This window comes from Calidris pugnax, unplaced genomic scaffold (genome assembly GCF_001431845.1).
Source record: "Calidris pugnax isolate Ruff unplaced genomic scaffold, ASM143184v1 scaffold118, whole genome shotgun sequence".
In the NCBI taxonomy this organism is placed as follows: Eukaryota; Metazoa; Chordata; class Aves; order Charadriiformes; family Scolopacidae; genus Calidris; species Calidris pugnax.
In genome coordinates, this window is record NW_015090855.1 from 4403538 (window position 1) to 4425360 (window position 21823).

At 44.1% G+C, this 21823-nt stretch overlaps 1 protein-coding gene across 1 annotated transcript in view; it reads left to right on the forward strand.

Annotated features, from left to right (window-relative positions):
- Window positions 1-3042, forward strand: part of RTFDC1 (replication termination factor 2 domain containing 1) — a 28718-nt gene extending 25676 nt beyond the window's left edge. The window contains exon 9 of the mRNA XM_014943742.1: window positions 1080-3042. Coding sequence (XP_014799228.1) covers window positions 1080-1264 — 185 coding nt within the window. The 3' untranslated portion in view covers window positions 1265-3042. The remainder of the gene's footprint in view (window positions 1-1079) is intronic.
- Window positions 3043-21823: the final 18781 nt, after the last annotated feature.

Genomic DNA, 21823 nt, shown 5'->3' on the forward strand with positions numbered 1-21823 from the left:
TTGGTTTATGTTTCTGGCAGCAGTTATATTGACCAGCAAGAGATTAAGAGGAGAGAGGGAAAATAAAGGAAAATCCATGGACTGAGGAATGCCAGTAGCATAAGAATTAATTTGTGAACATGGCACCCTAAGGTTTCTGGACTTGCGGCGTACATATTCATTCTTCCAAATCCAGGGTTTGGTAATTCTTTCCAGACAACTATTGATGGCACTAAAAGCAGCATTCTCCAAATATAAAAAGAGTCTGATCTATGATGATTTAGGGTCGCCCATATAATTTCTCTGACTACATGCAGAAATCAGTTCAGGGCGTTTTCAGACAGGCTCCCTACTAACTATTTACATGCCATTGTGCCTAAGTTCAACTAAATATGTTGAGTTTCGGTAGACTTCTATGGATTCATTTCTTTACAGAAGAGACTTGCCACATGTTTTTTAAAATACTGTCCTTCAACTTTGGAGAAGAATAAATAGTTGTTATGAAAGAGGGACGGGTTGTAGCAGTAGGTATTATAAACTGAGAGAGATTGTATCAGAAACATAAGGACAGGCATTTTCCTATCCCAAATATAAAATGATGCAGACCATTGTTATTGGCCATAAATGACTTTGCAAAGAATAAAGGGAGGAGATAGATTCCCTGGGGACAGTGTGTCACAAGTTTAGCTTTTGTCATCTGATAGCTAATTTCTAAACAATACTTCAGGGTGGTGGAATACTTTCATGTTTTCTTTCTTAAGACTCGAATTCAGAGCCATTTTTCACTTAGAGGACCAAATGTTGTCAATACTGAATTACAGCACAAGGAGTTTACACAAGTAGGAAAGAATTCCTCTTTCTCCAAGGTTTCTAAATGCATTTTGAGCATAAATTCTAAACACTAGGAATGTGTTTGCTGTTAGGAATATGTTTGTTGTTGAGTACAATTACGGGATATATTTGTGATAGCCCTGAAAAAATGTATATATTTCATCTCTGTACACATTGGTTTTTAAATAAAGACAGAAAAAAGTATTTAAATACTTTTATCAGTTCGAAGCTGTTATGCATGCTTCATTCTGTTCCTTTTTCTCTATCAGATAATGGAAATGCATCTGTACCAGGAAAAGTCAATAAGGCGGCTTCTACTACTACGAAGAGATCCATTGCAGACAGCGAGGAGAAATCTGAGGCATACAAATCTATTTTTACATCACACAGCTCAGCAAAACGTTCAAAGGAAGAGTGTTCCAATTGGATTACTCACACAGCATACTATTTCTGAAACAATGAGGAGCCTGATTGTAAAATTCATTACTGCTTTCCTTCCCTAAGGCTTTTTCTGTATGACTTTGATACAGAACTTTTGTTGTAATCTGATGTTATCTGGTATTATTCAGTTTGTAAGTTGTTTATAAACTTGTGACATGCAACTTGGGTTAAATAAGAAATAGATCACCAGAATCCGTGTTGTATCAGCAGACCGCATTCTAAAATGATGGATTATTCGCCCAAAAATTTTTCTTTTCTTCTCCCAGTTGGATGCTGTCATTCTTAGTGACACTGGCCAGTGTCCTCAGTAGACGGAGCGAAGGTAGAAGGATCTGCCAACTGTCCTCTTCTACTGATATTTGCCACAACTGTCATTACAGTTTTCAATGTATTAGTACAGAAATTGAAACTTTTTTAAACTTCCTGACAGTAAAAAGAGCAATAATGCTTTTCTTTTCTACTAGCTGGCTCCACCCTCAGTAGAACTAGGTTCTGTAGGTGTTTTTGAGTAATTTACCTTTTGATAGAATATATGAAAGCATAATCTTGAAAATGTTTGTACAGCATTCTTACTGTTGTAGCCTATTTTTTAATAACAGGGTATTCACTTGTAAATCATTACCTATAAAGATGAGCCTGTAATAGTAAGGCTGGTTTTTTTTCCAAAAAGGTTTGGGGGGTCTTCTTTGGGGGTGGTGTTTAAGTTAGAAATATCAGGTCTGAGCTTTTGGTTTTTTTGTCAGAGGATCAGAATCCAATGGAACAAAAGTACGAGTTTCCTTTTCTGCTGAAAAAGTGAGGTTCTGTGTACATCTCTGAGGAGCACTTTGAATTCAGCAGCTTACATGAAAATACGAGCCTTTGCTCCAGTGGTGACTGGATAGGAGCAGGCAGATCTTAACTGGCTTTTTAGGGAGAAACACCTGGGCACCAGTGTCTTCTGAGTCAAACCCATTGGTGGCTGATGGGGGGAACCCTTTTCGGTGTCTGAGTTGGCTTCTGAGAACCTTCCTCTTTCACCCTGCAGGCAACTCAATGTGCTGTTGTCCCAGCATCTGCAGTATACGTTGCTTTATCTTCTGACATACCATTCTTAACAGCAAGCAGCTATCTGACTGTTAATTGCTTGTTATAGAAAGAGGCTAAACATAGTATGTCACTCAGATTTGCTTTTGTATTTCTGTTTTTTATCCCTGTGCCACTGATTTAAATAAAACTTGCTGTTGTCATACGATCATAACACTTCATGTTCAGTTGCCCAGATACACGAGGGCTTATTCTGTCAGTGCTGGAACAGAATGACTTTTTACGGGCTTTCCTTTGGACCTTTTGTTCTTAGCTTTTTTCCAAGCACAAGAATCTTTTTTAAATGTTAATGTTCCATAGCAGTGATTTAGTGGCTGAATATTTGAATCCAATAATATCTATGTGAAAAGACCAGAGGGAGGGATGGAAGCTTTTCACCTTCCCTTCTTCCTTTTTTAAAGTTAAAATATGCTTTTATAATCTTGGCACAAACTAAACAGAATAGAAATGCAGAAAGTAGGAGGCTTTTAAAACTACTGCATGATGTTACATTGTTACCTTTGTGTGTGAAAATGGTTAATTATCCTCATAATTTATTTTTAAAAGTGTCCCCGTTTATAATTGGCAATAGTTAATTGGAGATTCAGATGGTGTGTTTATATTTGCGTAGGTGGTCTCCATGATTCAAGTATGTTGAATGAAACTGCTAGGATTTTATTATTATTTTTATAGGTATAATTAAAAATTGGCTTGTTGTGGAATTTATATGGTGGTAAGCATTTTTGTTTTCCAAAGATGTGAATGCACATATACATCACATCAAACAGTTTGAGGTTTACTTGAACTTCCAGGAAGCACTCAGCCACGTTTTGTAGGCTTGTCTAGTGATCAGCTTTGTTCTCCCCATTCCGTATTCTTTTCCTCTTCATTATTATCCTTTATTATTTGTTAGTTACAGATAATTAAATTACTGCATTAAAAGATATACTACAGTAGGCCCTTTATTTTGCAGTCTAATTCTGTTTTGACAAGACATGTTAAACCCCTATTAGTATTTTATAGGAGTACGTTTTTCTTTTATTTAAATCAGTTATAAATCCTAAGGGGAATTCACTTAATGCTTTTGGTTTAGCTATTACTTTGCTAAAGAATATGAGGAACATAATAAGCCGTTTTGCTTTCCTTTTCTTCATAATACGTTAGACCAAGTCCAGCCTGTGGAGTTAGTAACGGGCTTCCCTCCTCACTGGGGCATAATGGTGACTTCTTTTTTTTCCATCTGACCTGCTCATCTGTTAAAATAAATTCATTACAGCTATGATTTGGTTAACGTATGGATTCTCCATATACACTTGGGTTTATTGTCTGGAATTGATAGTTTGTGCTGTGCCACTTAGCTAGCACTGTGTTTGGTAGTTTACTATCCTGACTTTGTAGATGGAGTTCTTAATATGTTTATGGTTTATAGAAATGTTGTCAGTGACTGATGAGGTCTTTTCCTTCCCTTTACAAAAAACAGCTGTGAAGGAATGTGATATATTGTTGGCATGTGATGCAATTCATCGCCACAATTGACTTTTGTTAATGTAAAATAGAGGAGCAAAAAACTGACACTTCTGTTGTTGGCAGGCTGGGTTAGGCAGTTGAGACTGGAACGTTGACTTGGCAAGTTTTAATAGATTCAAGCAAATAGTTTGCTGGAGGATGTTTGCTTTGTTGTGGTTTGCTTTTTGTGGGGGAGGGCAATTTAATTTTCTTTTAATGTAGGTGAATTTGAATGTTGGTGAAAGTTGAAGACTGCAGAAGTCTTAGAATCTGAAACCTATATTTTTTAAGATGCCACATAAGTCTCCCACAGCATTTCATCCATGTGTCTCTGTTCTGGGGAGTTCACAGAACAGTTAGTTTTGTTTCCATGATGTTCAAGCCTTGGCCCCTCTTCTGAAGAGCTTAAAAAAGGATCCAATTTGTGTCAGTTGCATAATAGGGGGATTTTTTTTGTGATGTGGAACCTGCCCACTGGGAAATTCAACAACTTCCTTCATATAGCACAGTAATCAAACGCTGGTCGTGAAACCTGACCCAGATACGCACTAGTGAAAAGGGGGAAGGACTTGGGGGTGTTGGTGGATGAAGAGCTGGACGTGAGCCGACAGTGTGTGCTCACAGCCCAGAAGGCCACCCGCATCCTGGGCTGCGTCCCCAGCAGCGTGGCCAGCAGGGTGAGGGAGGTGATGCTGCCCCGAGACCACCCTGCAGTGCTGCCTTCAGCTCTGGGGTCCTTGGCATGGAAGAAGAAGAAGAGGCACGGACCTGTTGGAATGACTCCAGAGGAGGCTTGGCACAGAAGAGACACGGACCTGTTGGAATGACTCCAGAGGAGGCCACAAAGGTGATCAGATGCTGGAGCCTCTCTGCTGTGAGGACAGGCTGAGAGAGCTGGGGTTGTTCAGCCTGGAGAAGAGAAGACTCTGGGGAGACCTTATTGTGGCCTTTCAATACTTAAAGGGGACCTACAGGAAAGATGGTGAGGGGTCTGGAGAATAAGTCTTATGAGGAGAGGCTGAGGGAACTGGGGTTATTCAGCCTGGAGAAGAGGAGGCTGAGGGGAGACCTTATTGCTCTCTACAACTCCCTGAAAGGAGGGTGTAGAGAGATGGGGGTCGGTCTCTTTTCTCAAGTCACAGGCGACAGGACAAGAGGAAATGGCCTCAAGTTGCACCAGGGGAGGTTCAGGCTGGATATTAGGAAAAATTTTTTCACTGAAAGGGTTCTCAGGCATTGGAATGGGCTGCCCAGGGAGGTGGTTGAGGCACCATCCCTGGAGGTGTTCAAAAGACGGGTTGATGTAGTGCTGGGAGGTATGGTTTAGTGATGATGCTCCTTGTTTGTTGTGTGGGTGTCTATTTTTGTCAGTCAGGTTGACGGTTGGACAAGATGATCTTTAAGGTCCCTTCCAACCTAGAAGATTCTGTGATGGGAACACACTTTTCAGTAGGGCCTGCTGTGATAGGACAAGGGGTAATCACTTTTAGTTTAAAGAGGGAAGATTTAGACTAGATATAAGGAAGATTTTTTTTACAACGAGGGTGATGAAACTCTGGCCCAGGCTGCCCAGAGAGGTGGTGGATGCCCCAACCCTGAAAACCTTCAAGCTCGGGTTGGATCTGGTTGCTCTGAGCAACCTGATCTGGTTGAAGATGTCCCTGCTCATGGCAGGGGGATGGACTAGATGGCCTATAAAGTCACCTAGTCCCACCACCTGTGGTTCTGTAACTATAAAGCTATATATCCTCACTTACCCCCTGTGACCTGCCTGTCTCTCCGCACACTCGCCGAGCGCTCAGGCCTTTCCATGTTGGTACCTTGAAAGCTGAAAACCTGAGGGTGTTCACACATCCAGGCTCAGCAGAGATCAGCCTGGGATGGGTGTTCAGTGCTCCAGCTTGATTCCCTACTCAGACCAAATCGGATGTGATATTTCATGCTGTTTCATAGAATAAACTACTGTAACTTGTTTCCTGTAAACTACCTTTCCCCGTTGTCCCTGATGATCCATGACAGCTCCTGTAGCCTCAGATGCTGTGGGGCAGCTCTTACACCCAGCTGCAGCTCATGAACCAGCTTGTGCTCACCTGTCCCGTGTGTTGATCTGCGACGAGGAGCAGAGGTGGCTTTTTGTCTTCATGGAGGACAGTGAACCCCGCACGCCTGGGACCTCGCAGGCCTGACATCCTGGAGCTGACAAAGGTGGGTTTGGGGTGGATGGCTCTTTCCTGGCTCCCACACACTGCAGTACAAGGATACTTTCCTCTTCACACCTGAACCTCCAGTACCTCCATCCTTTGCACATTGTTGTTGCAGGTCTTCTCTCCCCAGCCATCTTTTTCCTCAAGACCTCTAGCGTGTCTTCGAGGCTTTTACATCCCTGTGAATCTTAATTGTAATTTAACAGTGATTTATGATGTTGCCGATACAAGTGAGGGTGTAGCAGCCCTGAATCTCTAGAAAATTAGACTAAAATCCTTCAGAAAAGAAGCAACACCCCCAAGAGCTGCGGGGAAGGTAGAGTTGAAGAGGAGGAGTGTGTAGTATCTGTTCTGGAAAGACTGGAATTTAGTGTCATCCTGCTGATAAACCCCTGTCGTTAGTGAATAGTAAGCTTCAAGGGACAGAGTTCATTCTGTAAGGATATGTTACATTTTATTTCCCTTGACGAGTTTTTTAGAAGTAATTGTAGAACTATCTTCTCTCTAATGGGAATAAAGTGTGAGACGTACAGTGGGAAGATGCGTGGGGTTTGCTGGGATGGTTGGGAGATTTTATTGGAATCTCGGAACTTCTCTGCTTCAGTCTCCAACCTCCATGCCATGAGATCATCACATGCCTGCCAAATTGACCAAAGAAAGCTTAAAGTTCCCTTTAAAACACGATGCTAGTTAGATTAAAATATTTCTTATTCATGTCCTATTCTTAGCGAAACTGAACGAACACAATTGTCTTTGAGTGTCCCGTCTTGCTTGCTTTGCAGCCGAGACGCCAGTTGCAGTTGGTATATTTTGCTCAAGATTCAGAACTGTGGTGACCCTGCCAAATAGTTTCTTAGTTGCATTTAAAAATAAAAGGGCTGTTTATACATTACAATCCACAGAGGGTCTGAAATCAGTGTGTCCTAAGATGAATACAAATCATAGACAAAAAGTGTTTTGTTGGAGGGCTTCACAAATATGGAACTGATTACTGCTAGACAGCGCAGATTTCCTTCTGTAAGATGGAACTGATATAATTCCTTCCTGACAGCTAGAAATTATAATTGAGTTGGGGTTTTTTTTTTCTGTGTTTTAAACTTTACCAACTTTCAAAATGAGCAAGGGGGATGGAATCCTAATCCATCTGCAATTGATGGGAATTGGGCCTGTAAACCAGGATTTTAATCTAAATATCCATCCAACTGCCCAGTTAGCGTGGAGGTACTGCTAACAATTTCATAGCTGTGGTTTTGTCAAGCATTTAACTTCATGTGGATTAAAATATCTCTAACAGGTCAGTGACAGAATTCAATTTGCAAATTGACTACAGATCTTTTGGGGGGAAGAACCGATTTCACTATGACATTGAGTAAAACGAAATTCTCTTTTTAAAATGTTGCCCTACCAGCTCTTTGTAACGCATCCAGCAGAACCCGACTTCTGTGTAGTATTTGTGACATCTCTAAGAGGTTTTCTCAAAAGTTAAGTGTGTGAGTTGGTGAAAAACACCCTCTTTCCCTTGTAGAAGCATTCGTCTGTCAGATCACACCTCTTCTCTTTTCACCCAGTTTTTCCCTTGTTCCTTCTCATTTGACTCCTTCATTTCTGCTGCTCACAGGAATGAGACAGGGCTTTGCTTGATGATGATCAGGAGAGCGGGGAGCAGGGAATGATGAAGGTGATGGATGCTCTGGTTGTGCAGCCCTGTTTGCTCTTTGGGGCTGATTTGCATTTGTTCTGCAGCCAGACGGGCTCCTCGCCCGGCTGAGCTTTCTCCAGCTTCCAGGCCACGTCCTCAACTTGGTGGCCGTTTGAGTTGGGATCAGCCCGTAGGTTGTCACTGTAGGGATCACCTCTCACTCCCTGTGTGGCAGTTTTTAAGTTTTTAAAGTGCAGAGTTGTATCCACAGGGGAGAACATCAAGATGTCAGATGTTCAGTCTCTTTCCTCTCCCTGTTACTGGTAAGAAGGTGTTTCCCTCTTCCTTCTGTGATCTTGGATGGGTGTCCAATCTTTCACTCCCTTCTCTCCCTTGTAAGTTATTTCCTCGCCGTATGAGGATGTCTTAAGACTTAATTATTATGTCTGGGGGACGGAAGGTGTCCCTACCAGGGTGCAGTGTAATTTGTAAACAGAAGACAAGGAATGCTTTTCCGTGGGCTGTCAAAGACTGACTTGACTCTGGAAAGAAACATGTTGTTAGCCTAAAATAGAAACAATTTGACAGTATAAGTTTTCCTAACAGCCGGGAATGTCACAATTTTATGTCATGTGTTTCCTCTTTTGTAATTAAAAGGAATCCGGAGGAATCACTTAATATCCACTTTGCAGTGATAAGTGGGGTTTGCTGCATTAGCATCCAAAGGGCTGCCTGGACGGGATGGGCGTAGCTTTCTCCAACTTGCCTACAAAGCTAAAGAAATGCAAAGCAGCTTATTGCTCAATTATGCTGACTTTAGCAACTAGGTAGGACAAATTAAAAAAAGAAAAAGGGAATATCTAGTCTCAACCTGGATACTTAATGGGTCCCAAAATGTGCTGAACTCTTTAGTCTAAATGGGCTCTTTAGTGTGGTGTCAAATAAGTTAAAAAGCAAGGGAGCTTTACAAAGCTTCCTTCATTGTTTAAACTTGTTTAACTCATGTTAAGGCTAATGTACATTTATTCAGACTGACAAAGTGCTGAATTTACACAACAGGGATAGTAATAATTAGGTCAGATACTTTTTAAATGGCGATGGGGGGGTGGGAATACTCGAGTTCTTTTATGCTTATGAATGGAAATGATTATTAGCCCTGGCTGAGGCCAACCGCAGTACCTGAGTGTGCTCCTCTCACCCCCAGAGACTCCCCTTCCCCCAGAGCTGGCAGAGCCCTGTCCCAGTTCCCCTCCCGGAGCCCCCCCAGTCCTGCCTGAGCAGCCTTGCCTTACACCTTACTTGGGAGAACACGGTGTTCCTGCTGTGGTGACGTGGATTTTAATTTTTTTTTAGTAAACCTGTAACTGTCTGTTGAAGCTGGCTCTCCTCTGCCCTGCTGGGAGCTGATTGAGACCAATAAATTACACTAAAATGAAACCCCAGTCATTAAAATGGCATTGTCTGTTCAAGCTTGTGAAGTTTAACTCTAATCTTTCATGGTGTCCACTTAAAGCTACCTAATTCCTATATATTTATCGGAAATGTTTCTTTTAGCTATTAACATCCCCACGGTTTGGAGTTGAAATGAGGTGTCTGCATCTTACACCTTTCTCCGAGATGTTTGGTGCTGGTGACTCCCAGGACAGAATCCGGGATTAGTTAGTCCATGGAGCTGATCCAGCACAGCGGGATTTGTTTCTCCAAGAGCGTTTTTTTTTCCTTGGCTTTCCTAATATTTGAACAAGCACTCTTGTTTAATTCAGTGAAACAGAATCTGCTTGCATTTGAATTGTGGTCAGCAGCGGGCATGCTGGGCTGGTTGGATCTCTTAAGCTCTAGCCATTTACTTCCCCATTGAGATTTAAGCTACTCATAGCTCATTTGCTTTGCATGTTTCCATTCTTTAAGGAATCATTAAAACAGTCTCAAACGTACCCGTCGGACTGGCTGCAGCCGCTGCCACCAGCCGCGCAGGGCAGGGGCGACGGGGAGAACCATCCCAGCGCTCCCGGGTTTCAAAACCACAGGAAAGAGCAGGGATTTGAGCAAATGGGTGAAGATTTAGTCACACACACCCCAGCCACCTGAGAAGAAGTCCCTGTAAATGTAGATGAGGGGGGCGCTCCGGGTGAAGGTGCTCCCCAAAGCCATGAGGGGGAATTGGGGAGGGGGGAGCATCTGTAGCATCCCCGGGTGGGAGAGCTGGGGCTGTAAAACCCACCTCCCTCCAGCTGAGGAACGATTAGGGAGGTGATTGTGCCCCTGTACTCAGCACTGGTGAGGTCACACCACGAGTGTTGTGTCCAGTTTTGGGCACCTCAATCCAAGAGAGATCTGGAGGTGCTGGAGCGAGTGCAGAGGAGGGCAACGAAGCTGGTGAGGGGGCTGGAAAACAAATCGTATGAGGAGCGGCTGAGGGAGTTGGGGCTGTTTAGTATGAGGAAGAGGAGGCTGAGGGGAGACCTCATCACTCTCTACAACTTCGTGAAAGGACACTGTAGAGAGGTTGGTGCTGGTCTCTTCTCACAGGTAATTAGTGACAGAACGAGAGGGAACGTGCTGAGCTGAAACCGCAGCAGGTTGGGTCATTAAAAGGAATTTATTCCTTAAGACTGCTCCCCCCCCCCCGTCCCTCCCCCTCTTTGGCTCTGCCCCAAAACCCCGCAGCGCCCGCAGCCGGGCTGCACTGGGCGGCGTTATCCATGCGGTGGCACCAAAAGAACAGCCCAGAGCCCGGCTGGGGTCGGATCATCCTCGCTGAGCTGCAGGAGGAGGGGGGGGGTGCCCGGGGGCAGAGCCAGCCCAGCCCTCCCCCCCCACATCTCCGCAAAGCCAAAGCCCGGCTCTGTCCCTTCTCGAGGCTCCTGTGCGATTTCGATGCTGCCCAAAGTTTCTGAAACTCCCTTCCCTGTGCTGTAAGTCATCTCCCTTTTTCAAGCTTAAGAAAGGTAGCAAAACCATTGTTAAAGCTTTCCCTTCGTTCACCCGCAGAAATGTGTGCTGATTAATTCCCCAAAACTCCGTGTAAGGCTGAGTAGAGGATGTTACAGCGTTATACAGGGGTCCGGAGCTGCGGTGTCTGAGCTGGGTCGCCCAGAGGTTTAGAGGTTTCCTGCCCTGAAGAACCTGCCATCACAGGAGAAATCTGCTGTCTCCAGCGCCCTTTCCCTTACCAGGTATCCGCATACATACGGAGTTTGGAAACTTAATATCAAGGAATGCATCAAAATGATGAGTGGATAAATATCAGTGGTATTAAAGAGATGGTCTGCAAAACGGAGGGGGAATGTCTCTAGAGAGAAAAGAGAGTGGAGAAACAGTGCCCGTCTTTTAATAGGATGACTCTCAAGTGAAAACAGCAAGATTTATTTGACTGTTTAACGCTCTGATTTTTTCAAAGAGTCAGAAAATAGAGGGTTTGTTCCACAGAAAATTCCAGTGCTCCAGAGCTTGTTTCCATTCCAGATCAGAATGAAGAGCACAGACTACTCCCTAAAGTAATGTTCTATAAAATATTGATTTGGGGCCATTTGAGCTAGGCCCATTGCCTGAGTTGTTCCCCCTACCTTCACATATTTTCTCTCTTAAAAACAAGCAACTCAGAGAATTAACATTGAGTGTATCTAAAAGGTGAAATTAAGTAAAATATTTGGTTCCATCACCCCCTGCAAAAACGCTGCAAATAGCTGCATGTTTGGGATTTAAATCATATGTTGTGGCGTCTGTATTACATTGTAACGTTTTCAGCAGCTCTCCTTGCAATATTTAGTACTCCACATTTGAGTTGGAGAGATCTCCAAGACAAGTTGCCTGTAGTTGGAATTTTAAAAACAAAAGAGGGAAAGAAAAACTTGTCTTCTATTTTAGGGTCTTGCAGTACTGGAAATGCAAACGCTGCAGAGTGAATATTTAACTAGTGCATGAGAATCTGAAAAAGTGTAAAGCAAATGCAATGCAGCAGTCTATTTGCCTTGTTCAACTAGAGCAGCATTAAGACATTAAAAATAGATTTACAGATTTCATAATGCGATTGCAACATTCACACAGGTTGGGATTTTTAATTTAACTTTGAACTGGATAATGCAGATTGCATGGAGACCAGAATGGACTATATTCTAATGGGAGAATTTGCCTTATGCGGGATTAACATATCAAAGGCAGAGAAGGATTTTTTGAGAAGATGGCACAATGATCTGGCTGGCTCACAAGGTTGACATCCCACTACAGCTGTTGGCATCAGCGCAGGGTTTCAGACTATTTCAGGCAGTAGGGCATTAGGAGCATGATTCTATCATGCTCCTTCATGTTGACCACTTGTGATACCACCAGTCATGGTACAGTTGGTAAATTTTGTTCTATCCTTTCTTGGCCTTAGAGGTCTGAACAAACAGCCTTCTGCTAAGCGGTGGCACAGCAAGATCCTGGACGGGCAGTGGGCTCTCCTGGTAGATGTCATCTTGGCATTGAAAGCATTTTTGCTGGGACTGCCCATACCTCTCCCAGCCCGTGGTGATTAGCTTCCATTCCTAGCGTGTTAGCTTGTTTTGTGTTCACTCAAACTAAAGCCATTTGCATCTGGAAGCAAGGCTTGATGTGACCCCTCTTGTATTTGAGTACATGTTATCAGTCTGCTTTGGAAATGGGCTCTGGCTTTGTTTCAGCTGTAAAGTGGGAGTGTGTGTGTCTCCTGGAGATGAGGAGCACTTGCAGCTCTGGCAGAGGTGCTGCAGAGTCCGTGCAGTTCCAGGTCAAACTTTGGGAAGTTTCCAGAATTTATTGTTACCAGGAGAAACCAGGTTGTGTCTGTGAGATTCCAGCATTCAACACTGTGTTGTTTGGTTGGTTTTTTTTAATAAATTAAAAACTAAGAAAAGGTGATGGTTTAGCTGTTGGCTGGGTGAGTGAGTAGATGTCATCCTTGTTTCTTCCCTAACAGTTGCCATCATGCTCTGACTCAGGTGAAGTTGATAATGTTGGTTTGAATGTTTGTCTAAATATTGCTAGAAAAGGAATTCAGGGCAGCTAGGTATTCAAAGAATTTGTATCCCTAAGATGGTTGCAGTACGGATCTTGGAAGTTCAGTGGAAAAGGTGAAGAGCAGAAAGGACGTAGGCTGGTCCTTAGGAGCGACTGCTGGTGCGATGGAGGGACAGCCCACGTTGCTGGCAATTTACCTCTGGGCTGGGTATTTCTCTTGGGAATACACTTGTCAGAGCAGCTGTGCCAGAGATGAATGACTTCTCCACTGCCACACAGCCAGAATAATGGCTGTTTCACTCCAGAAGGATCAGACAAACTACTACCACCTGTGCTTAGAAAGGCTGAACACAACTCTGAGCCCCCTGTACATGGAAATACGTAATTTTGAAGGTGCTGTGTCTGTCACACTATTTTGCCCCACAACACAAGGACATCAGAGTGGACTATACCACCCACTGCCTCCTAAGAAAGTATGTTCATTGGCCCAGCCCCTGGCCACGTTGTAGCACTATGTCTTATTATGAAAATCCCTCTTTGAGATTTATCTCTTCGATAAAAGGTTCTCCTCAGTATCACACGAGCTAGCTTCTCCTAGTCGAACTGGAAGCAGGGGATTTGCAAGTATCAATGACCCAATATCCCTCTGCACAAAGACATGGCAGTCCCTCCGCTGCTGTGGGAAGCCTTGTGTGCTTTTCTAGGATGGTGGCATTTCACGATCACAAGGATTATCTTTGTTCTGCAACAATGTCAGAAAATGGTCCATATGAAAACCTCTGAGTGATGGGACGAACAAAAGGAATTATGAAAACTATATAATTTTGTCTGAGAACTCTGATGCCTTCTGGGAAGTATCGTATAATACCCAGCATGAAATATCCCATCAAACACGGACAGCGCAGACATGGAGCAATGTTGAGCAAGAAGTTTGACCAGAGCACCGATTATTGATTTCAAAACATCCCAGTGCTATGTGGCCACAACAATCCGAGGAAAAATTTGAATAGTCAGAGAGAATCAAAGTGGTGCAGACACACTGCTCGCACAATGACTGGGGAAGATCACTTAATGCAGATATGCAACAGCTGCAACAATTTTCATGCAGAGACGTGCCTTTAATTTAAGTATAGGCATGGGCACTCGCAGGGGAAGGAATGCTGTCTGAAAGTAATAGTGAGCTTTCTGCATCTGGAACGAGAATTCATATTGAATCATATCAAAAGTGAAGGAATGGTGAGCAGCTTCAGCGCAGTGACTTGGGCAGTAACAGCAGAAGGTGAGGAGTGCCTGTGAGTTGGGCTATCTCTTTACATCTTCAGAAATGAAAAAAATGAGGTTATTTGTAAGCTCATTTTGCTGCTGTCGGCGTGAGAGTTGTCCTGAGGATAAGGATGCTGTGATTTGCCAGAGCACAAATTAAGCCATTGCTTTTACACTTGGCCTTTTTTTAATCTAGACTGCTGCCTCCCAGCCAGCTGCAGCAGCTGCCAGCGTTTCCTGGGCTATTTCCAAATGACCTGTGCACGATAACAAAGAAAAATAAACTTTTATTCACTGTATGGTGATCCCTAGCATCCGCTGGAAAGGTTCTGGAGCCCACCAACATTAAACACAGAGAACCATCCTCCATTAGGAGCTAGATACACCAAAACCAGCAAATACCTATTTGTTGTGTTCTAGATGGAGTTTGAATGGTTGCTGTCTGAAGGGCACAGACAATTCTCCAGGGTGGCCATTTTAAACACCAAAATGCTGGATTGTGATGGCACAGCAAAACTGTCAGGAAACAGATTGTCCACAGAATAAATCTGAAATGTCACTTTGAGAGTCACTGTGGTTTTAGGTGATCTTTTTGCCTTGTTTCTTCTAAACCAGAAGCCGACTGGCTGAGGAATCTGCTCTGTCCTCCTCTGACATTGGCTGGAGCTGAGGTCCACCGGTCTGTTGGGTAAAGCTCATGGTAGTATTTACAACAAAAACTGGCTGATTTTATCTGCTCTTCTTTTAAAGCTACACTGTATGTAATGACAGGTCTTTTTTCTGAAATGAAGCTTCAAATTTATCTGAAACAAAGGAGTAAGTGCTTGAGAAATAGGTTCATTCTTCTCTATTAGCTCCGGGTTCAAGATTTGGAGATTATTGAAACTATTTTCACTAATTTGCCTTGGAGCATTCCTGTAGGTTTTTTTTTTAACCTCTGAGGATGTTTCATCAGCAGGTATTGCAATAGTCTGCAATGACTTTTTCTCCTTTTGGGCAAAAATTAAACATGAATTTATAACACGATTGCATTAAGATTTCAGAACTGTGCTGCAAAAACTAATCCGTGTTGCTGTGATCTTACTTGCCCAGAGATTACAGGCAAACAACAGCCCATTGATAGAGTTAAACTTCCCATTGCAAGCGTGGATGATATATGTGCTTCAGTGTGTTTTTATTAAGCTTCTCTGAAATTATTTTCAAAGGGTAAAAACCTCGGCTTAGCTAGCTACAGAGTTTAATGGAGCCAAACTGTTACCCATAGTCTTTAAAGAACATGCTGTAACCTTTTTGCTGAACAATCTGCTCTGCTGTTACCAAGTTTTACCCAATATTCAAATGAAACTTACTCCTTTTCAACCTTTGCCAAGCTGAGGTTATTAAGAAAGAGATACAAATTAAAAGGATTAAAAATGCAGCTCTAATTAAACACATATGAGCAGTTAAGAGTCGGCTCTGCCCTGGTTATCTGTGCACATAGAAATATCACACGTAACTTAAAACAGCCATAGTCTCCATAAAGTGCTTGCTAAAAGCACCACCAAACACTGATAATATGCTAGAGCTTTTTCTATGCAGGTCCTACAATGTTGTCAAAAATTAGAAGAGCCCTTGCTGTCCCCACTTGCAAAGGAGAAGATGAGGCAGAGAGCGAAGAGAGGAGCATTTCTCTCTTTGCATTTTCAACAACAGCCTCCTCCACGGAGAAGAGCTCCTGGTTGTCCCCAAAAGCTGTGGCAGCGGTGGTCGCCTTTCCAAGCAGACCTGATGTTTCTTTCCAGAAGAATGTAGAGTGCAACCAAAAGATAGCCAACGATTCTGGGTTTCTACAACAAAAGTGAGTTGGTACCTCTTAATAATTATCTAAACAAGCCCTTGAAGACACATAATCACAAAACAGCATGTGCAATCACAGCTCGGCATTTTAAAGGATTAGAAGAGGATTAGGACATTTGTAAATTCCTCACCAACCTTTTGTTGAGACAGGATGGAATATTTTTTTAAACAATTCGCAAGCAGCAGCTGTCTGTTAAAAGCCTTTATTCCCCTGGTTTGTGCTGGGTGTGGATCTCTTTGTGATTTTTTTTTTTAAAAGGTAGCATAATATAGTTCATCAATCTAGGCTGCATACAAATCCTAGTAAGTTTAAAGGGCTTTATGCTCCTCGTGAAGAATGGGAAAGACTCCTTGCACCAGAGCATAACAGGTCCTTTCATTCTCCTGCTGCTGCTGGTTTAACACCCCCACCTAAGAAAATAATATCACCTGGGGAAAAAAAGTGAGTGAATTTTGAGCCCCAAGAAGTGTTCCAGAAAAGCCACTCATATTCTTAGATGACTGGCTTCTTCTCATATTCTGGGACCAACAGATCATGATTAGCTTGAAAAATCACAGGAAATAATCAGGGTTCACCAGACAGGATAACAGGACTTACCTGCTTTTTCTGGGAATGGGAAACGAAGCTGGACAGGAAAAGAGAGGAACACCCTGACTCGCGCCCGCATCCAGGTGAGATGATCTGACGGATCATTTGGATACGGTGCCTATTAAACAGGGCCGTTGAGAGCATCCCTCAGGCAAAAAGGAATAGGAAATACTATGTTTAAAAAAAAAAAAAAATCTGTTTGCTTGAATGGGCTCGTTTTTCAATATTATATCTGGCTAATGATTGATGGGAGATGTTCTAGCGACAGTTGTCCAACTGTCCCCCGGCAGGGAACAGCTGTGGCTGCTGGTTTTGTAATGGAGGTGAGACTTTCTCTGTGCCTTCATATCTCATTCTTTGTCCAAGATTGTAGCTTGGTTTGGGAGCATGGGTAAAGCTCAGGAATGTTGTAGCAAAGGCTGCGGCCAAAGCTGGCAATGCTGCAGAATCCATGGGTTGTCATCTCCTCACCGAGGCTGCTGAGGATGGAGTTTCTGTGCTGCCCCTCTCTACCTGCTTCTAGCAGGGTGCAGTAACCCTTGCCTATTAGCAGATGGATAGGTCAACAAAAAAAGCCTGAAAACTTTGGGCCAAGCTTTTAGATAATTTTACTTTTTTTCCCCAAAAGCCTGAACGTTCGAACCTTTGAACTTGACAATTTCCTTTATATCAATATGTTACTATTTTTTGCTCAGCCTCCAAAAACATGAATGTTCAAAGCTTTGAACTTGACGATTTCCTCTATATCAATATGTTACTATTTTTTGCTCAGCCAAAAGCTGATTTTGACCATGAAAGCTCTGTTGGGTTAAGCACATGAATTCAAAACTTCATATCTAGTCCTTAGCTGTCTGTGCATGACCACTTACTGCTACTAGTCTGAGGAGGTCTCAAAGCTGTCTGAGGACCATGGAGGTCCTCAGAAATTAGCAGATTTTTCTGGTCAACTCCATGCATGAGCAAACAGCTGCAGCAGCTCTGCCTTTAATGATTACACATATTTTGACCATGAAAGCTCCTTTGGGTTAAGCACATGAATTCAAAACTTTATATTTAGTCCTTAGCAGTCTGTGCATGACCACTTACTGCTACTAGTCTGAGGAGGTCTCAAAGCTGTCACCCATGGAGGTCCTCAGAAATTAGCAGATTTTTCTGGTCAACTCCATGCATGAGCAAACAGCTGCAGCAGCTCTGCCTTTAATGATTACACATGTACTCTTAAGCTTTCCTTATTTCTTTTATTGCTTGTGTTTACCAAGGCAATCTTTACCTTCCAACCGTAAGGAGGTTTGCCTAGAAAAGTTTGAAGAAATAAGTGCAGGATTTGGAAGAGGGAGGGAGAGTCCCTTGGCTGTTGTGTGAGCTGGTGACTCAGGTATCAATAGAAGTGACGGGGCCACCACCCAGGCAGCAGGAGCATCCTCCCTGCAAGGGAAAAGAGAGAGGTTCCCACCCCACGTCAATTTGACTAGTTCTTTGCTCCCTTCTGGCTCTTCCTTCATTCTTGAGTATATTTGGAGTGGTGTTTATTTGCCAAATTCTGTGCGGATAAGTAGGGCATGGGGATGTTAATTTTTGTTGCTACTTGTCCTTCAGACCTGGCCCACAAGTTCTGGCCCAGGGCTGGGCTGAGGAGGCTGCTGTGTTGCTGGCAACCCTCTGACCAGAGGCGGTTTGTGCTGGGGAGCTTCTCGCTGTAGAAACACAAACACAGTATTTCGTATGGTCACCCCTTAGGAAATACAGTAATTCACATTAGTTTAATTAACCCCGAGAAGCCATTGTACTGAAACGCAGCCACCTGTAAGGGAGAGCAGGGCAAGCACCAGGGTTAAATGGGAGAAAGGTCCCAATTTTAAACCAGAAGAGTAGGTGTAAATCTTCCCCTTAGAAGTGGGGAGGGATTAGTACCTACAGGCCCAGCAGGAGCCGGGTTTATTGCTAATTGCATCTTCACATTTCAGTCGTATATAAAAAAAGAAAAAAATAAAAAAAAAAGAAAGATAATCCTTCAATATTTAATATCCCGTTTCTTCACAACCACAGAGATTAATTGGGAAATGAAAGTAACTGGAAAAGAGGGGCAGAGAGCAGGACACCACAGGGAGCAGCAGCCAGAGCCTGGGTGCAGGTCCCTGCCCTTTCCCTGCTGGATTGTGCAATGGAGAAGCTCTCGCCACCTTAAAAGGTGAGGGTTTTTCCTCTTTCTTGCCCTGTTTTTTCTCCTCCTCCACGTTTTAATAATTCCTGGGTGACTGATACTGACCTCGAGGTCAGGAGTCTCCAGTTTTAACAGCCAGGAAATGCCCTTCCCATTGGTCATTATTGCCTAATTAACAACTTGAACTCTTTCACAATCGATGGCAATGAGCCGGGATGGCCATGGCGAGGGGTGGGGGCTGCACAGCACTTGGCACCATTTGCGTGTGAAAGGCGGGCAGTGAGATGCAGAGGTTGAGGGTGCTGCTGGCTCCTCTGGGCTCCCCCAGCCCGGGATGAAAACTTTCCCAAATACAATGGCCTAGAAATGGCCGGGTTTAAGGTCAGGTATTTCCAGTCAATGCCACGGTGTCAGAAAGAGCTTATAAAAGCTGGGAATGATGAAAAGGGGCTTGGAAGAGCCCATTCCCTCCCTGTTACCAGTTCTGGCCGCAGACAATGAATCCTTGCCTTGAATCAACACTGGGCTGGGCTGAGCCAGGGTGGCTCTTGGCCTGGCAGAGACCAAGAGCAATTCCCAGGCTTGTACCCACCCTCATCCGCCGGTCAGGAGAGTCTGCCACCAACGATGTGCCATAACTGTATGGTGCTGGTCTCTTCTCACAGGTAATTAGTGACAGACCGAGAGGGAATGGCTTCAAGCTCCAACAGGGTAGGTTTAGATTGAACATTAGGAAAGAATTTTTCACCGAAAGAGTGGTCGGGCATTGGAACAGGCTGCCCAGGGAGGGGGTGGAGTCCCCATCCCTGGCTGTGTTTAAGGGCCGTTTAGATGCAGTGCTGAGGGACATGGTGTAGGGGAGGACTTTGTAGAGTAGGGGAGATGGTTGGACTCGATGATCCCAAGGGTCTCTTCCAACCTAGACCATTCTATGATTCTATAAATATATCTAAAATCTACACATATCTTTCATGAAGGATGCTCCCTATCCAAGGGTTAGAGGCACATTGAAATGTTTGTTAAAAAAAAGATGAGTTCTGGAAACAGCCTCCCTCTCTACCTGCCGAGGAAGGCAATGGGAGTGGGAAGTGCATTTTATTGTCCTGGGTGGCTGACTTGGGAAAGCAATGCAGAAGCTGCTGTGGGGTAAGGTGGCTTGAAGGCTGGAGCCTTCAGAGCTGGGTGTCTGGTCTCCATGGGCTGCTTTAAATCAATAATCTGGCAGAAAATTCACACACCAAAAGCACCACATGGAGGGATCCAACAAGTGCCAAGAGCTGGATCCCGCTGCTGGGAGCCCAAAAAAAGGAGAAGGAAGAGGTTAAAGAGAAAACGCTCCCCCCATTTTGGCACTGGTGCTGCTGCCCACAGAAGAGCAGCCTGAGGCTACATCTGCTTTAAGTGCATCCAGGCACTGCCACAGTGTCCAGCATCCGATGAGCTTGAGGAGTGCAAGATGGAGAGATGGAGCTGAGATGGAGCTCATGGTGTGGCACATACACCAGGAAAATGCTTTGTCCTGCTCTAGCATGTGCTTTACCAGTACCCCAGCTAATTCACCCCTTAAAAAATAGAATAAAATTGAGCCAAGAGGGGAGTTTACTTCAGTGTGGGCATGGAATTGCTTAACTGGCATCCAGATGCCTTCAGACTGGATTTGGCATCTTCTGGCAGCACAGCCTTACACAGAGAACTAATCTGGAGTAGCTAATTTCATACCATTGTAATTTAACGTTAACTTCCATCTGCAGGCACCGATTGATGTGGTGATGTATCGACAGCAGTAGAAAGGTGTCTCACCTGCCTGTGCAATGAACACAGCTGCTCCTGGTGAAGCTACCGTGGAGGGACCAGAGCAGATGAGCCCAGACTGAGAGCTCCAGAACTGGCCTCTTCCTTTTGTGTCAGCATCATGAGGTGTGTAAATGTTCTCCTGTGTTACACCAACAAATTAAAGAGGTCAAGCCAAACATAAATACACCTGAAAAAGCATTTACTAGTATAAATGATGCTGAAAACGAATATGGGTGAAATACATCTGAACCCTTTTTTAATGCATTTTTCCATTTACACTTGTTCATTGGGGATATTTGTGCCACAGTCAGTGTCACTGTTTCCTTTGGAGAACCAGAGTTCTTTTATTTGTGTTATTCACCTGCTTGCAATAAAAGAAAAAAATAACAGAAATAATACTAGCCTGTCACTGTAGCATAGCTAAGGGTAGGAAGAACAGTGCAAAGTAACTGAAGTTTTTCTGTTGAGAGTGTGCTTTTAAAGGGTCTCAGAGTTGATCAGTGAGGAGTGTAACTCGGGCATCCTGACAGCCCCAATCCTGCTCTGTCACAGTGACACAGAAACCCGGAATAAATCCCTGGGTATTCCTGGGTCATGTTTGCTTTGTCTCAGACTAGTTTCCCAGCTAATGCTTTCAGAAACAGGTCTGAAATTAAGATTTCCATATTTATGTTCCCCATTAACATAGATACATTAAAAAACTTAATGAGCTTATGTAACAAATTGCTACATGACATTGTTAACAATTCAAGAGAGGATCTGTACTTAGGTAGATAAGAATGGCATTTGCAATGGCACCAGCTCTGGTAAAATTACAAGGAGCATCAATTGCAGGCTTCAGGTAGACCGTCCTGAGACTGGAGCCTAAAGGTCTCCGGCATGGTCCGGTCCCGCCGGCGAGGTGTGTGCGTGGGGAGCCATGTGCCACAACCCACTCGCTGAGCTTAAACTGGGTGATAGAGCTCACAGCCTCCACCCCGGGGACCTCCCGTGTCCGAGGGATGAGATGAGGTTGCGGTCCTCAGGTGCAGAGGTGGCATCACCTCTTTGCCCTCCCAGCCTTCCTGTGTTGAGCAAGACCCTTTGGGCACGTCTGCAGAGACCGGAGCTTTCTCTCTGCCTGCCCTGCCCGGGCTGGATGTGTCAGCGGGTTTGGGAGGCCGCCAGCCGCTGCTCTGCCGGAGCCAGTGTGCCTGCTCCAGTAGGGAATTGGTGTCTGGGGTGCTGCGAGGGCTTCTGGAGCTCCCAGATCACATCTGGCCAGCTTGGGGCAGGGGTAGGGCAAGCTGGAGGTGTTTGTAGCTTGTAGATATGCTTTACATTTCCGTGTTTCCTGCTTCCTAGCTATAAACAAGGAAATGCTGAGTCCCGCAAACGTTTGGGACAGGAAGACAGCATGGTGCCTACGTGCATGGGTAGTGCAGAGCTGGCGAAGACCAGCAGAGCGTGGCAGATGTTCAGCCGGTCTGAGACTGCTGAAGGTGTAAATTCTCCCCTGGTTGTGTCCAGACATGGTCCTCACGACTGACCAGGCTCAT